Raw genomic sequence first — 17574 nt, 5'->3', positions numbered from 1 at the left:
CTTTTAAATCAAAACTGAAGCCACCGATATATGATTAACAAATTCTCCAGGTTGCTGACTGATATTTATGATAGTGCACTTTGGTGCAACCTGATTGATTCAAGGTGGACTGGTGGTGGAGGAATGTGCTCCACTGAGATTTAACTTTTTAATTCATCCTTAAAACACAGTTGATCGCCATTTGTTTAGATTCAGCACTTAACTATATCTGAAAATTGATGATAAAAGTCTCAACAGTTAAAGAACAGAAACTCTCGCGACCACATTTGTCAAGCAACAACTGGGTAAGTTGAAAATAAAAGAACGAGACCATGAGACGACTGCGACATCAAGAGCACTGTCTTTTTGTTTATTGCACGAATCGTACATATTTCCAACTGAACTGTTTGAATGCAACATTAGGCAGTGGTGGAAGAAAATGTCCATCAAAAGCCTTATGATGAATACAAGATGCCAAAAATAGCCTGTGGGAAAATTCTGGATGGAACCGTTTCAAATGATGGATTAAGATATAGAAAGGAAAATACTGTTTTTTCTTGGTGGGGGACGGGGGGGATGAGAAAGAGAATCAAAACTTCAATACTAGAAATGACAATGACTGTTCATCAACAGACGAGGATTCGTTTCGGGAAAAACACGGTGCCTCAAGTCTTTTAGTTTTCTCTGGAATTTAAAAGTACTTTGTCCTCATAAAGAATATAAACCTCTGCTTCAATACCAATCAAATGATTTCAACTTTGTTTCTTCTTTGAAGTCAAACAGCATTTGCTAAAGTATTTTTTTTTCTTTACAGTTTTAATATATATTTATATATGTACATATAAATTCAACTAGCTAGAGTTCTCATAGAAAATGAGAAAAGCTGGACTTTATCGCTCTCACACAACAAATGACTGGCAAGCGTATCGACCCTGCCGACCCCTGCCCCCCCCCCCCTCTTCGAGCCGATGGTCATAACGGCACAGATTGAAGTTTCCACTCGCAAATTTCTCTGAAAATATATCACTCTGCAACTGATTGGAGACTTTTGGCATTTTCACTCCAGTCTCAACTGGCTCGTAGGCAGTGTTTCAATTGCGATTGATCCAGGTCGGCTCAAACCCAGTCCTTGTTTTCCTACGCACATGCTGAATGCCGGCTACTTCTCCGTTGTCATGCTCAGCGAGATAGAGGAACTTAAGATTTGCTGTCAAACACGGGGGTCGGGATGGAGAGCGAGTGGGAAGAAGAGGAGGAGGAAGGAGGAGGAGAGGCTGGTGGAAGCAAAAAGGAAACCTCCTCTTCCTCAGTCGAGAAATGCCAAAGTGCAAAAATACCCCCTCAAAAGTAAACTAAAAAGGAATAAACTCGACTGTAAATTTTCAAACGAGATACAAGGCAACAGTCCCCGCCCTCTCCGAAAAATATTAAACCCTCAGTGCATGATTTGTCGACGTCTCAAACTAGAGCCTCCCTGATTCGTAGTGCAGTCAGTAGTGAGGGGGGGGGGACTAAGGGGCAACGGGGTGAGGATGGGAGGCAGCATGTCCAGATTGAGTCGTCCTCTGGGAGCAAACGTGGGACAAATGCGATTAATTGCTCAAAGCTCCAGGCCAGAAACCAGTTTGGGTCTGGGGCGCTGCAGTGAGGGCCACCGGGGGGGTGGGGGGTTTCCCTCTCTCAAACTTCAAAAGTTAAAGGAAGTCACATTTCGGGGATGGTTTTGAGGGTGCGAGCCTTCACTCTTCCTCTCTGCAGAATCCCTCTTCATCATCTCCACTGAAAAGCAAAGAAAAGGCCTAAGAGAGGAGGAGGGATCGGGTGCTGGTGATGTGTGGCTGACTAGCAGGTGCGTGAAGTCCGAGGTGCTTGTCTCCAAACACGCACGGTGACATAGATCTGGGGCTGACGGGAGCAGATTGATGATCTATGGACAAGCCGGGGGCCTCCGAGTGGTTTATAGGGACGTGAGCAATCTCTAAACCTCTTTGTTACAATTCTCCTATTTGGGGATTCAGGAGGGTTGTGCGTGCAGCGCCAGGTCGCTGGGTGCACACGCTGAGCTGCTGGGAAACCAGGCGTCAACACATCTGTCACTGCTTCCACAGCGTATCTAGGTAAATGTAAATGTTTGCCTGTGTGAGAGTGTGTAAAACAAAACACCCAAAAGTGTTTGAGTGTGCCAGTGTGTCAATAGTGCTTGCCTTTGTGCATCAATTCAAGGGCAATAAAGAATATGTGTGTGTGTGTGTGTGTGTGTGTGTGTGTGTGTGTCTGTGTGTGTGTGTGCGTGTGGCTCAGGAGGACATGCACTGGACATGGTCTGGACCTCCCTCCTCTTCATCAGAGGAATCTGGAGAGCTCCAGGACTCGTCTGAGTCGGGGTCCGCGCCCTCACGACGAGTCTGCATCAAGACAAAGAGGAAGAGTGAATATTACAACTATTAAAGCTCATGAATACATCAGAAGAGGAAACATGCATCTGTGCACGTCTTCTCAAAACTTATAGACTCAGACGTTTTGAAGCAGTGAAGCCAATAAGACACAAGGAAGAAGTTTAAGTTAAAAAATCAAGATACCAAAGGTAAAAAATAAAGCTGTTAAACCTGCAAAATCTTAACCTTTACTCTAGAAAACACTACATCTCCCATAATGCATCTGCTGTGGTCCCTTTGTTGGACCCTGCCTTGGACATTTCATCTCCACAACCCAGAACATGATGAATGTTTCCAGAGTTTGAGCGCTCACCCTCGTGGGCCGTCTGTTCCTCATGTGTCTCATTAGGAACCACAGCAGCTGGGTGTCGTACTGGTCGCCGTGGCGCACGCTGTCTTCATCGCGATCCCGCTTGTTCTTCTTCATCACCTGAGCAAAACACAATCAATCCTTGATTAGAGGGGTTTCAATGTCTTAAACAAGACTCTGCATGTTCCACATCAGCAGTATTAGATATAAAGAAATGTGGAAATTACTTCAATATACGTAAACATGTGACAGTTAAGACACTAAACAAATTGGAATAAGACATCAGAGACACCTCCCTGCTTCCCTTGTGGGGAAAATGTACTGGTAACAGAGACAGTAACAGAATAGAAAAGAGTAAAATACCTCCTTGAGACCCTTGAGTCCTGTGGGACTTTCCGCCGTGGGGGCCCACAGTTTGATGTCGTGGTCCAACCCACTGGTGGCCATACCAGGCAAATGGGGATGAGGCTCCAAACAGTTCACCTGGGTTTGTTGAGAAGAGAGAGAAGAAGTTAAATGTCTGAGCAGGAAATGACTCGGAAAAAATAGACGAACCGAAAGTAGGAAGACGTGTTTCCTCAATTTCCATATTCTATCATCCGTGTCTCTCTTTGACTGACCACTCCTCCTCGGTCTCCCTCCATGAACTGGACGATCCGTGCAGAGTTCTTGTCCCACAGGTAGATGTGGCCGCAGTCGCTGCCGCTGACCACGAACTCGCTGCTCGGCCCGTAGAAGTTCACTCCCTTCACTGTGAGGAAGAGGTGATGAAGGGAGAGGGTCATGAAAAGAAGAATAACGTCCAGCTGAAGGACTCATGTTTGTGAAATTCAACTAAATCAGACTAAATGAGATTTTTAGCAGACTGGATGTGATGAGCACCTGTGGCGTTGTTGCGGTGTCCCTTGTATCTCCTGATGTAGTCGGCGCCGTCGCTGTGGTTGGCGTCAAACAGGTAAATGTCCTCATCGTTGTAACTGACCAGGAGCTCTGGACGGAGAAAAGGATCCAACAGTCATTTCATTAATTTATTCTAATGTCATAAATGAAGGTTGGTGGATCTTAAAGTAATAAAAAAAACAATCAAATAATCTTGTTTTTCCAAGAGCAGGTTGTACATTGAAGTGTTTTATCTTGATAGAGGTCGTTCTGTCAGGCATCAAGTACAGGCCTTGTTATTTTAAATAAATAAGATAAGATATGCTCATAACCGAAAGAGAAATTACAGGACAAGGACAATAACATTCAATAAAAATGTTTGAAACTGGATTATAGAAATAACAAGAAAATAAAAACCCTGCCACAGGGATATCACATGTGCTTGTGACAGGGAAAATGCAATGCAAGTGTTTTTGAATTAATTTCATAATTTAAGTGTTTCTTATCGTGTTTTCATAATGCATTGATTTACCTGTGCCATCGTGACTGTACACCAGGCAGGTTATGTTGGTTTTGGACTCGCTGGAAACCAAATGTGAAGGACAAAACTTTTTGAGTACGCCATTGTTATCGTTCTCGTTAATCTTCCTCTGGTCATAGATCCTACAGAGAGTCAAAAAAGAAGAGGATTAACGTCTATAAATTGCAACCTATTTGTATTATAATTAAAATGAGGAGCATTAAAACGAAGACGCTGGTTTCCTACCTGACGTACTGATCCCTCCCGCCCACAGCAAACTGTTGTGTCTTTGCTGGGTTGACGTAGATGGTGTACAGACCAACTTTTTTATCTCCCTCCTTTACAACCGCCAGTTTACTGCCACACAGAATAAAAGAGAAGCAGAAGGAAAAGTGGGCGTGAGCGGAGGTGAACGGACAAAGTCTCAAAAATCAAGACGACATAGTTTAGAAAACAGAGGAAACATGACAGAGGAAGATGTTTAGAGGCGGATGCTCACTGACTAAAAGACAGAATATTTACCACTACAAAGCAACCACTACAAAGCAATTAAAACTCATAATTGTCAGCATAAATAATTCTATGCTAAACTGAACTGTTATTTGCCTCAGAGTGCTCTATTGCTCTATTGTAACTTAATTGTGCCTTTTTGTCCATCTACTAAACAATGTGTACATTTTTGACTAGTTCTCACTCCATTTGGTCGATAAACTTTAGAGTTTAATAACTTCAATACTGCCACCACTCACTTGGCAGGTCGGTCGAGACGCAGGTCGATTCCAAACACCACAGCGTCCTCTCCGGCAGACAGGAAAGAGCAGGGCGAGTCTGGCTCGAGGGCCAGCTGAAATAATAAAATCCCACAATCATGGCAGAGAATGTACTTCATTAACAGGCCAACAGAGTATAATGTATAAACTCTTGACTTCACACATGCAGTACCAACACCCACCTTGTGTGCTGCCCCTTTGTGCTGGGCCACCCGTTTGGTGTTCTTGCAGCGCTGCGTGGCCGACAGCTCGGCCACTCGGATCTGACCGTCCCGAGCACACATGGCCAGCGTGGAGTCTCCGCTGTGAGGCAGGAACTTGGCCTGTGTTCATTAAGGGCAGGAACAAAAAACTAATTTTCATCTGTGTCTCCAATCTTCATCATATAGTGCCGACCATATGAGATAATGAATAACCCTTGGTGTTTAATCAAATTTACAATGTTCTTTACCTTGAATTCAATTTCTCCAATCTAGTGCTTTGTCTGTTTTCATCTTTGCTCTTAAGAGGTTCAAATTATTATAAAGCACAATGGAAGTAGTTTGTCTCTGTGGTAATAATCTAGCCACTGCATTGTAATCTTCATTTTTGCTCTTTAGTGCCTTTAGTCCATTACTTTACTGCCTGAAAATTCAGAGAGTATTCAAGTATAAATAAATTATTCATTTAATTTATCAAAGAAAATGATGAACAGTAAATATTAGTAGTGCAATATTGTGATGGTCAATAAATGTTTTGGGACATTTGACTGACTAACAAATGATTGAAGATGAATTTGTGGATTTCCCTTACCTGAAAGACGTTGCTCTTGTGACCGCTGTCAAACTCCAGCACCGGGTGGCGGATGGCCCAGTTCCAGATCACAACCCGCAGGTCGTCGCTGCCCGACGCCAGGCGAGTGCCCGAGGGGTTGAAGTGCAGCGTGTTGACGCAGCCCGTGTGCTTCTCCAGGCGACCCTGCAGCTCCAGCCGCTGCACCAGGCCTCGGGCGGCGCACACACGACGCACAAACTGGTGCGAGTCCCGGCCGATCTCCCTGGAGAGCAGTGAGGGCACAGACCGCCAAATAGGCCCACGAAGTTCACAGAGCTCTGCTCCCATCCACGCTTCCATGGCCTCATCGTCGTCGTCGTCATCATCATCGTCCTCCTCGTCATCATCTTTATGTTCCTCTTCGTCCTCGTCGTCATCCTCGTCCGAGCTGGAGGAGTGGTTGTTGCCACCGCCGGGTCTATTTCTCTTTCTTGCTGCCCTTTTACGACCGTCTTTGTCCTTTGCCCTCTCGTGTCTGCCTCCCTCACTCTCTCTTTCCCCGTCCTCGGTCAGGGAGTAGCGGCCGCTGCCATCCATGCTGTCTGTGTCTTCCTCTTCCTCCTCGCCATTTGTGCCCGTCTCTCCTTCCACACCTGGCGTAGGCTTGTCTCCAGACGCCTCGCCTGTTTCCTTGGGAGCTACCGAAATAGGGAAAAGGAGAATAAGGTTAGGACAACACTGTCTCATTGGGAGATTCAACAAAAGGTTGTTTTCAGTGTCGTGTTTCATCTGAAACCTTTTGGGGTTTTCCACAGTTTCTCTTATGTTTGGAAGAGGGGGAGGGAGGATGTTTATATATTATGTTATATTATATACTATATATACTATTTTTATATACTGTCTAACAATAACATTACCATCATATCATCAGTACTATTACCATCATTTGCCACTGCAACTTATCTACCTATTTATCTTGTGTTTCTGTTTTTATTTTTTTCTACCTCAATATTTGTTTTTTTATTCTATTGTATTGTATTTTATTGTATTCAAATATACCGGCTGCTATGACGACTTAATTTCCCTTCGGGGATGAATAAAGTAATCTATCTATCTATCTATCTATCTATCTATCTATCTATCTATCTATCTATCTATCTTCAGCTGCAACATGCAACTTCACCACTAGATGTCACTAAATTCTACACACTGAACCTTTAAATGTTTTCGAATATAGGACTAGATGGTGAATATCAGTTGAATAAAATAAGTTACACCCGAATGAGGATCCCCGGGGTTAATAAATATCCATTCTATAAGTTGTAGGCAGGGTTGCAAAGGGGCGGAAAGTTTCCGGTAAATTTCCATGGGAAGTTTAGCTCGGGAATTTTGAAAAAAAAAAACTACGCAAATTAAACGCTGAGCAATAAAAACATCATACAAAACTCTATTTTAAAGATGTATGGAATGCAGCACACGCTGCACGTTGAGTTTCAACCCTCCACTGTGCATTCTTCCATCACATGCACAGATAACTCCCAGCATCCTTCACTCTACAGCAGGGCTATTGAGGCCTGCTGTAGTGTGCAGGACGAGTCAGGTAAATTTCGATGATATTACTGAGGAAAATATATTAGCATGCTGATTGAGGATTGTTCATCTGTTCATCTAGCCTATTTCCATTAATTTATCCATCAATTGTAAAATATGTTTACAGACAATTGCAATTGTTTGGCTAACTATTTATATCTCTGGCATTGCATCAGTGTTTTTTTACAAACTTTTTTCTCATCTTATTCTACCGAACAATACCACGTGCACTATCTCATGTGTGGAGACATTTCACCTCATCCAATGTAGAAGGAAAGGCTGTGTACATTTGCAAATACTGTGCAAAGACCTATGTTAAGAATGACACAACGATGCAGAAGCGTATAGTCAAGTGCCCAAAGTTTCCTCAGGGCTCAAATCAGCCTATGACACAACAAAATGTTTATATTTATGTCTGTATATGACAAGGTAAATACAGTTAGTATAAATTACCCACAACATTTCCAGTTTATTCCCGTTAATTCCCGTTTATTCCCGTTAATTCCCGTATATTCCCGTTAATTCCCGTTAATTCCCATGAAAAGTTTCCAACTTTGAATATTCCCGGAATTTTGCAACCCTAGTTGTAGGTATTTAAAAACATAGTCAAATGATCCACTACAGAGCATCAGGAGTTTCCAGGAGGTGACGTTACCATCTTGAGAAGAAGCCTGTGTTTGTCCTTCATTGCTTCCGGAGGCATCTCCCTCCTTGTGTTGATCTCCTCCTCCGGGCTCCTTGTCCTCAGAGGAACCTACTGCGAGCGAAACACAACGAACAGTCAGCTGGGAAAATCAAAACATCAACACAATAACAACCCAGTGCTCCTCCGGGAGAGGGAGGGGGTGTGTGTGTAGATCCTTTACCGTTCAGCGCAGTGGGTTTGCCGTCACCCTCGGCCATCCTGTCCCCTTGGTCCTGCGTGGACCCGAGGCAGCACCTGTGGGGGTCGCACACAAACACAACACAAACACACACACAACACGCAGGGTGCTCGTTAAGGTGCTAAGATTAAACACGTAAGTAATTCGAGATGGCTGCTTTGCACCCGATGACGACAACAACAACAGTGTGCTGAGGTTCCAGGCTAACGTCACTAGCTGCACACAACTACGTCAACAAACTTGCTAGCTTGCTTCCAGGCCCGTTTTTAAACGATTCACCGCGGCTAATTCTAACTAGCATCGCTGGCGGCTAACAAATGTCAGATCAGGTCTGTCAGTTCCGCTTGACAACCGAACAGCTGGTCGTGGAGGAGCTAGCAATGCTAACACTCAATGCTAACACGCAATGCTAACAAGCTAGGCTAACGAGCAGGCTAGCGTTACCTCCGCTCGAAGGCCCGACGACTTGTGTGTGTTCTCGTCCCTTGAATGTGTCCCGCAGGTGTGTGTGTGTGTCCAGCGGCTCAGCTAGGGCCCTCCGCTGGGGAAAGTGTCCCGGGGGACACACGACATGAGGACAGAGGGTTTCAGCGTGTCCCACACGAGTCCCACACAAGCTCCAGCGCTGCTTTCTGTTTATGTTTTGACGCTTCAGCTTCTTTATTCCCCTCTTTCACTTCCGGTGTGGTGCTCGCGTCGCTTTTCTCTCCACCGGAAGTTGACAGAGGATAGCATGCTAGCGATGCTAACACCACCAGTAGCCTATTACTACAGTTAAAGGTTCAGGTGAAAGGGATATATTGGCAGAAATTTAATATTAAATAATCCTGGGGATGCTTTCACCAATGTGTGTTTTATCTAAATTGTACAAATTGTTGTTTTCTTTATTATATAATGGCTCCTTTATATTTAAATACTTTATTAACATTAGGAGTGGGTCCTCTCTACGGAGGCCGCCATGTTTTTATTTACAGACGTCCACACTGGACAAACTTAACAACTTCTGAGTTTCTATAACAACTGAAGGCTGCCACAGGTTCTCTTTCATGTTTCATATTTAATTTATGCAAATTCACCCAAATCTTACACACTGAACCTTTAATGTTTTTCTGCCCATTTTGATTCCCTAAGAGGACTTAAAGGATTCGTTACAATATTTTATGGCACATAATCAGTGAAAACTTTATCTTAATCGAATTTAGTTCTAAAACGATTTTTACCTCCTTTTGACAGTAGGTGGTGCTATCGCTAGCACTATACTAGACTAATAGATCTGTTCAGGTCAAAAACACTTGTTTCTCTCTTCAGATCGTATAAATCTTTCATCTTTGCATCTAAGACATCAATGGATTCTAACATCACTGACACTGTGACATTAGAGCAAACTGCAAACTGTCACTTCCTGTAGCCAGCAGGTGGCGCTGTAATGATGAGTCAATATTGATATGGATCTGATCAGGGCGGGACTGTGAATGTGTGAATGAGGATTGAGGCTGAAAGAACAATGCACAGCGGTGTTATAATAAATCCCTATTTTTTGGCGAATCATCAAAATGTCATGCCACGCTACAGTCACACCATGTGATGAAATCATATATACCGAGGTAGTTTATACCTCCATCTTGTTGAGATTACATTCACAGAATTGGAAGTTGATCTAATGAAAGCCCAAGGACAAGTTCATCAGACTTATTTGTTTGTAATGAAAAGACAAATGTCCAGTGGTGTATAAAGTACTTGGAAGCCATACTTGAGTAAAAGTACAGATATCTTACTTGAAAGTGACTCCGGTAAAAGTAAAAGTCACCCGTCAGAAAATGACTTGAGTACAAGTCTTAGAGTTGCTCATATTAAATGTACTTAAGTATCAAAAGTATCTGGTGTTGAAATGTACTTAAGTATCAAAAGTAAAAGTACAAGTACCAAAATTAAAAATGCTAAGTGCTTTTTATAGTAGGCCTATACAGACACAAAACAACCCAAAATTGTTCAGTTCAGGATTTATTTCAATTGACTAAAAAATGATAACAACACTATATATATATATATAATGTATAATTTTACAAATTTTGAACCCGAGATGCTGAGGTTAAAATAGTATTGGACAAGTGCATCTGAACTTCTAGCGACAACAAAGAATCAACACAACAGAATAAACAAGTGCCTCTTGATTCTACCTAAGAACACTAATAGACCAGCCACTAACAGACCAAATGAACCTTTTGTGTCTATTAGCTGTATTGTGTAACTGCCTGGATGTTTACCTGCCTGTAATCCTGCCCGCCAGCTTGTCCTCGCATCTACATGAAAGCCTGTTTATTTATCATTAGACTATCTTCACTGAATGGGCCTGCGTTTGTGTTTGCATTTGTTTCCAGCAGGGTAACAATACACCTGTAGGGTATCTTGCCTGTAGGGACGACAAAGTGAAGACACAACCCTGCTTGAAGTTGTACACATTAGCCAGTTTGTACAATATATATATAAAGACTCAACAGCTTCTAAGTTGTGTTGAGTCAGCACAAAGGGCGACTAAGGATTGGAATTGGCAATATATAGATAAATAATATCTTTGCAAAAATTATATTGGCATTATAGTGAGTGGAAAACTGGGCCTGATTACCAAGGGTTCCATTTGGCGAGGTCCATTAAAAAACCTGAATTGTGTGTGTGAATATGCAGTAGTCCACGACACAGTGTTAGTTTTTGGTTGGGTTGGCTGAAAGTTGTTTTTGCGTTTGCTTATATAATTGGTTGTGTTGTTTGTTTTTGCATCTTGACTTGTTTTAAATCTGTTTGTTTTGTTTACGTGGACGTGTAAGACTAAGTAGACACGGCCAACCAATGCTAGTCTATTGGCCAACAGTTTTTGTTTAAACCAACTACTTCCAATATTTTCTTTAAGAAAAGTTAACCACTTTCTGCTTCGAGCTATGTATTTATGTGCAGATGTTGACACGAAGCAGGAAAGGGAAAACGAATGTGAATCGAAAAAGGAATACCTTCAAAAAATTATGTACAGTCACCCAATAAAAGCCCTCAAAAAGAAAATTCATTTGCCTGAATAATAATCCTTACAATTTCAATAGGGCCTCACGTCTGTCAGTGCCTGTCAGTGCTCGGGCCCTAATAAAGACTGAACCGAGCTCCTGCAGGAGCGAGAAGGTGAGAGAGAGTTGCGCCGTGCGTAAAGGTGCACGTTGCGCCAACCTCTGCTGCTCAAGTAACGAGCCAGTTTTGAGAATGTAAGAAGTAGAAAGTACAGATATTTGTGCTCAAATGTAGCGAGTAAAAGTTAAAAGTCGTCAGGAAAATAAATACTCAAGTAAAGTACAGATATGTGAGAATTCTACTTAAGTACAGTAACGAAGTATTTCTACTTTGTTACTTCCCACCACTGCAAATGTCCAAACGATTTTTGTACATGTCGGCCAAACTTAGTGCCAGACTGTTTGCATCGACATCACAAACAGTCTTTTTGACAAATTGTAACCTGAGGAGCAGTTATTTTTAATATTAGGCTTCAATTTATTGATATCCTGACTACATTTACTAATATTAAACAACTAATTTGTTTCTTTTATATTTCCTTCTCACCCTTAATCGTTCAACTTGCATGGCACACTTAAGGCCTGCACCAAGAGAGATGATTTAAATGTGAAAGGATTTATACGGACACTCGCCAAACAAACAGCAGCAGCACAGATGTGTGTTCAGCTGCTAATTATCACAAAAAAAATTGAAAAATCTCCAGTTGCTCAGTTTATCCACCCCTTCTGATATTGTAACTCATTCAGAGAGGCTTTGGTTTGTCAATGGTGTGATTGTGACAGCTTTGGCCACTCGAGGGCAGTGTAATCAACTGAAAACACTGTCATCACTGAGACAAAGTTGAGAAAGTGTTGTCACACCAAGCAGAGCAACTTCAGGACACATAGAGGATGAAGTTGGTCACCCTCCTTTGAGCTCTGTTGTGGTGTCCACCACAGTGACTCCTGAGGAGAATATTCAAAGCACAAAAAGGGGAATGCACAACATATCCAGAGATGGAAGAATGAAAAAGACATCACAAAAATAAAACTACGTTAAAAGGGAAAACACATGGAATGAGAACTGTATCCAGTAATGCTGCAGAAAGCTTGGGGAAGTGATTTAGAATTAAAAGCAGCATTAAAGAAACCTTTGCTAACCTCACCTAAAATATGATAAGCTAAGGTCAACTAAGATAAGCTAAAATAAGCTAAACCAAGATAATATAACCCAAGATAAGATAACCTAGCCTAACCCACCTTAAATCAGCCACTTCTCTTGACTTCAGCTACCAGACATTAGGCCTTATTCATAAACTAAAGAGTGACGTGTCACAGTTGTCACATTGACATATAACATTATATATATATATATATATTCATTAATTAATCAATATCAAATTTCACAAATGCCTTGCTGAAAGTGTGTCAGTTTGGTATAGTGTTTGTTCAAGAAGCACCATTGTGCATTTCACTCCTAAATGCATTTAATTCCTAAAATGCACAATGTGTTTGTTGAGTTATGATCTGATATAGCATAGACAACATTTTCATGGCATTATAAGATTTATTCTGTATATTCATAGTAAGAAAACCCATTTACTCTTATACGAGTGTAAGTCCATAAGCCTGATCAATGTCTGAGGAAACATCTGGCTCCCACACGCAGGCTGAAATATGACGGGATCCCTCGGCTTCCTTCCTGTGTTTATGTCACGGGTTTACTGACAGTGATCTACCGTAAATCCTGTGGCTGTGCTTCTCTCTGCCTCTGTTAGATCCCTTGATTCTCTTCTATCTGGTTATACTGAAACAAATAGATCAGAACACACCTGCCAACAAAAAACTCAGATTATGGTCACCTGAAAGCTGTTTGTAATCCACATGGAATGTCTGCTGAGCGTGTGGGGGGGAGGAGGATTACTCACAGACACAGTCACACACAGCCCCTCGTAATAAGTGCTGGAATTTTATAGGCGATTGATTGATTCACCTTAAACGTCAATTAATCATCTAAATCAGGTTTTTGTATTTAGTCTCAGGGTTGATTCAACATCTACGGATCTGTTAGGGTTAAAAACACAATAAACTTCACAATCAGGATTCTGCAGCTTCTTCCAGATTGTATAGGAATATAAACTCCACTCATAAGGAATATACCTCACCCAGTACTACACTACTTCTACTACTTCTACCACTACAGTTAATACTACTACCACTGCTACTACTTATACTTCCAATACTACTACTTATAAAGTATAATTACATCTTCAATGATAAATTATTATAAAAGTATTGTATTTGCCCAAAACAGTGAAATTACTTACTCTTACAGTGGAAAGCATGAGGGGGTCCGACGGCTCATATCACAGCCGGGGTTTAAATTAGGAAATATATATATATCAAACTTAATCTCAATCTAGACACAAATTCATAAATAAGTACTATAAGATAATGGGTATAATGTTGGACCCCTCATTCCTTCCACTGTCAAAGTAATGTGCAGCTGCTGTAACATTGCTAATCTATCTTGCAGGACTAATAAATTACTTGAAAAATTAAAGCATTTCGCTTTCCTTCAGCCTTTAACTAGATCTTTTAAATGTCATGTAAACAAAAAATGTTATTATGTTTCTTAAAATCTGTTACATTCTTATTTGAATTAGATTTTAAAAATGATTTTATTTTCATCTGTATTGTGTGTAAAGCACTTTTAACTGCATTTCTTGTATGAAAGATGTTATACAGATAAAGTTTTATTATTATTATTGCTATTATTATTATTATTATTATGAACAGTTCCTTTCAGAGTAAAGGTGTGTTTAGGAGTCTAAGTGGAGAAAACAGCTGATGGGACGTTGGGTCCACCCCTGAGGAAGCTGACAGAAGGAGGAAGGGGAAGTTGACAGACACACAGACAGACACACGCACACACACAGACACACACACACACACACACACACACACACACACACACACACACACACACACACACACACACACACACACACACACACACACACACACACACACACACACACACTCACACACACACACAGACAGAGGGGGTTTCTCCGCGGAGCAGCTGTGTGTCCTCCTGAGAACAAGCTGCAGCTCAGAGGGACGACCCACCGGAGCTGAGTCCATCATGCACCCGGTAGAACCAGGGACACAGTGTCCGGTCCCCACGCTGCACTGACCCGCCTGGTCCCCCCCCCCACTCCCCTGGACACCATGGAGCACTGGAGGCAGTGCCTGGTTTGGCTGATCGGATGCAACGTGCTGCCGGTGAACCACCGGGTGACCGCGGACACGGCGCAGGTGTTCGACCTGGCGCAGACCCTGCGGGACGGGGTCCTGCTGTGCCAGCTGCTGAACAACCTGAGACCCCTCACCATCAACCTGAAGAAGATCAACCTCAGGCCGCAGATGTCTCAGGTACATGCATCCTCTGTGTCTGTCCCTTTCTGTCCTTTTCTATCTGTATGCCCTCTATTCTTTTCTGTCTGTCCCATATCCTTTTCTCTCGGTCCTATATCCTTTTCTGTCTGTTCCATATCCTTCTCTGTGTGTCTTTATCCTTTTCTGTCTGTCCTCTATCTGTTTGTCCCCTCTCATTTTCTTTCTGTCCTCTCACCTTTTCTGTCTGTCCCCTCTTTTTCTGTTTGTCCTGTATCCTTGCCTGTCTGTCCTCTTTCCTTTTCTGTCTGTCCTCTTTCCTTTTCAGTGTGTCCTCTATCTGTTTCTCATCTCTCCTTTTCTGTGTGTCCTCTACCTTCCTGTCTCTTTCCTTTTCTGTCTGTCCCCTCTTTTTCTGTTTGTCCTGTATCCTTGCCTGTCTGTCCTCTTTCCTTTTCTGTCTGTCCTCTTTCCTTTTCAGTGTGTCCTCTATCTGTTTCTCATCTCTCCTTTTCTGTGTGTCCTCTATCTGTCTGTCTTCTCTCCTTTTCTGTCTGTCCCCTCTTTTTCTGTTTGTCCTGTATCCTTGTCTGTCTGTCCTCTTTCCTTTTCTGTCTGTCCTCTATATGTTTCTCATCTCTCCTTTTCTGTGTGTCCTCTACTGTCTGTCCTGTATCCTCTTCTGTCTGTCCTCTTTACTTTTCTGTCTGTTCTCTTTCCTTTTCTGCAGCTAACTTGTGCAAGGAACTGGAGACATGCTTTGACTCAGATTCTTCTAGAAGTCAAACATATAGTGTCAGATGTCAATATCTGCATATCTGTGTGTTTAAGTCAGTTTTATAAATCATAAACAGCTTCTTGAGACTTACAGTATTTTGTATCATGCTTATGAACAACAGTTGTATAATATGCTGTGCGTGAAGGTGAGGCAGTTTTATTTCTAAAGCACATTTCACACATGGATTCAAGGTGCAGTTCAGGGATGTCAACAACGACCCAGAGACAAAATGAAAAGAGATCATTTAAATTCAGAAAGCAGAGTTTAAACCCACTTAAAGCACAAATAGGTAAATATCAAAATAATAAAGTGAAAATGAAAAATAGCTTAGTTGAAGGCCCTTATGAAAAATAAAGTTTTGTGATTTGTACCTGCAGGGAACAACAGGCACATTCTTATTGCAGAGTTTCATGCAGAGGTGTGGGGGGAGGTAGCTCTATTTTCTTCACCTCTGGGTTATTCCATGATTTTCAAACAGACCAGTCGATTGTCAGGCTTTGTAGCCTAAGGCGAGTTTTTGATCAGGTTCCATCTGCCACACTCACCAAGTCCCATCAGTCTGGGAGCCGTGGTCTTTTCCCTCTGGCTCCCTCTCAACCCGATAACTGTCACTGTAAACATTCAGGCCACACAGTGACCTCTGCCAGACCCTGGCTGCAGAGATTATCTCATGTGGACCTGTCTTCAGCCATCTGCTCCTCCTGAAATATGATCGTGAACCATAAAACTGCCGCGTCCTGTTTCCGTGACTCTGTGTCGCCGGCTCTGGAATAAGTGACAGAGCTCCTAACATCCTCCAGCCTGAGAAAAAGCCACATGAGTGGAGCACGGTTGGACTGAGCGCCCTCTTACTCATTGTTCCTGCTGCTGCCGCTGGAGACGCCTGATAACATCCTGGCTTTGATCCTCCCATTAATTTGGGAACGCTGACTATTTGTGCAGCGGCTTGTGGTCGGCTCGCCACTGAGACCGCAGCCCAGCGAGTGTAGTGTTGAGTTATGAGGAGACTGTGATTTCAACACACAGAGAAAGATTATTTATTTAGATTACACTTTCATGACAGGGCACTGTTTATATTGAGAATAATTTATGTATATTGCTGAAAAAATCTGGCATATTTAAGGGACTACTATCTATTAGTGTGTGTAATTTGGTTCAGATTGATTGAATAACATCTTTTGCCTGAGTTTCATTGTGGTACTTTGTCACAGTATTAGAAAAAGACTTCCTGTGCAACATTGCAAGCGGTTAGATCTGTATATTTTCATTTTCTTTAAAGGATGTTGCATTTGACTCAGACTCAATAAGACATTTGATTCCGAGTAATCTATCGCACAGTAAGAGCTAATGTCAAAGAATGCATTACATGAAGCAAGCACACAAAACAGTTTTTACACAAGTAGAACTGATATCGTTTGGTTTCTTTTTGAAAGATGTTGTTGTAAATGTTTAGGTACTTTCAAAAAGATTTAATCAGAGCAACTGTTTTGACTTTTCTGGCCACACATGTATCAAAAAAAAATATATTAAACGTCGTGATAAATAAATGTCAGTTTCCGCTCTGCAGAGTTCTGTACGTGCTCTGTCAGTGTGCGTCCACTTGTCTTCAGAGAGTGAAAGCGAACACGGTGCATAAAATGCTGGACAATGGCAAGTCCCAGCCTGCAGCTGTAGGCCATCTGACTAGGCATGTGTGCCAGATTTGAAATGGCTCTTTCATTGTGCCCTGCTGACCTGCGATCCTGGAAGTAGAATCAAGGGCATGGAGGTAATGGAGTGGATGGTGAGGGAGCAGTGTACTGTGATGATGCGGAGAAAAGTACTTTATTTATCATAATGTATGTTCGACCTAAGAAAGGAAGTGTACTCACATTCTTAGCTCTTCTTACATTATTTACTCTATGTTTTCATATAAAAATGAGAGAACAACTCAGATCCAATGGGAAGTTTCCTCATCAGCAAATAAACTGTGCAGCGACAAATAAGATAATATCAAACAACGTGGACGATTTTACACCCAAAGAGGACATGAAGACGAGAAGCTGCCCCAGAACGTTGACTGTATTCAGGGAATCAGGCAGGATTCTGCCCTTCCTCCACAGACAAGCAGGGCCCCAGAGGGCGGTGGAGTAATTACAGGCGCCTCCACGATGGCCTGATAAAAGCTGCCTATCTGTTCCCAAGAATCTAGTTAGCCCTGTTAATACAGTAAATTATCACATTATGAGCTTCTCTTTAAGTCATCACT

General features: G+C 42.2%; 2 protein-coding genes across 4 annotated transcripts in view; one reads left to right on the top strand and one right to left on the bottom strand.

The window, feature by feature from the left end:
• Positions 1-321: 321 nt before the first annotated feature.
• dcaf8 (DDB1 and CUL4 associated factor 8) lies at positions 322-8791 on the bottom strand. 2 transcript variants are annotated; one of them, XM_061083904.1, is made up of 13 exons: positions 8565-8791; positions 8103-8176; positions 7892-7993; positions 5686-6344; positions 5076-5216; positions 4873-4967; positions 4370-4480; positions 4136-4266; positions 3607-3714; positions 3345-3475; positions 3088-3207; positions 2728-2844; positions 322-2384 (listed from the first exon to the last, which is right to left on the bottom strand). In XM_061083904.1, the coding sequence occupies exons 2-13, from the start codon at positions 8137-8139 to the stop codon at positions 2277-2279; spliced, it is 1860 nt and encodes a 619-aa protein (XP_060939887.1). In that variant the 5' UTR covers positions 8140-8176; positions 8565-8791; the 3' UTR covers positions 322-2276. The 2 variants fall into 2 exon arrangements, with proteins under 2 accessions (XP_060939887.1, XP_060939888.1); XM_061083905.1 differs by having other exon boundaries at positions 7892-7990.
• Positions 8792-14383: 5592 nt separating this feature from the next.
• Positions 14384-17574, top strand: part of LOC133018374 (guanine nucleotide exchange factor VAV3-like) — a 51838-nt gene continuing 48647 nt past the window's right edge. For both annotated transcript variants that reach the window (XM_061084731.1, XM_061084730.1), the window contains exon 1: positions 14384-14587. In XM_061084731.1, coding sequence (XP_060940714.1) covers positions 14384-14587 — 204 coding nt within the window. The remainder of the gene's footprint in view (positions 14588-17574) is intronic.

This window comes from Limanda limanda, chromosome 13 (genome assembly GCF_963576545.1).
Source record: "Limanda limanda chromosome 13, fLimLim1.1, whole genome shotgun sequence".
NCBI lineage: Eukaryota > Metazoa > Chordata > Actinopteri > Pleuronectiformes > Pleuronectidae > Limanda > Limanda limanda.
This window is presented reverse-complemented; position numbering and strand designations above follow the sequence as displayed.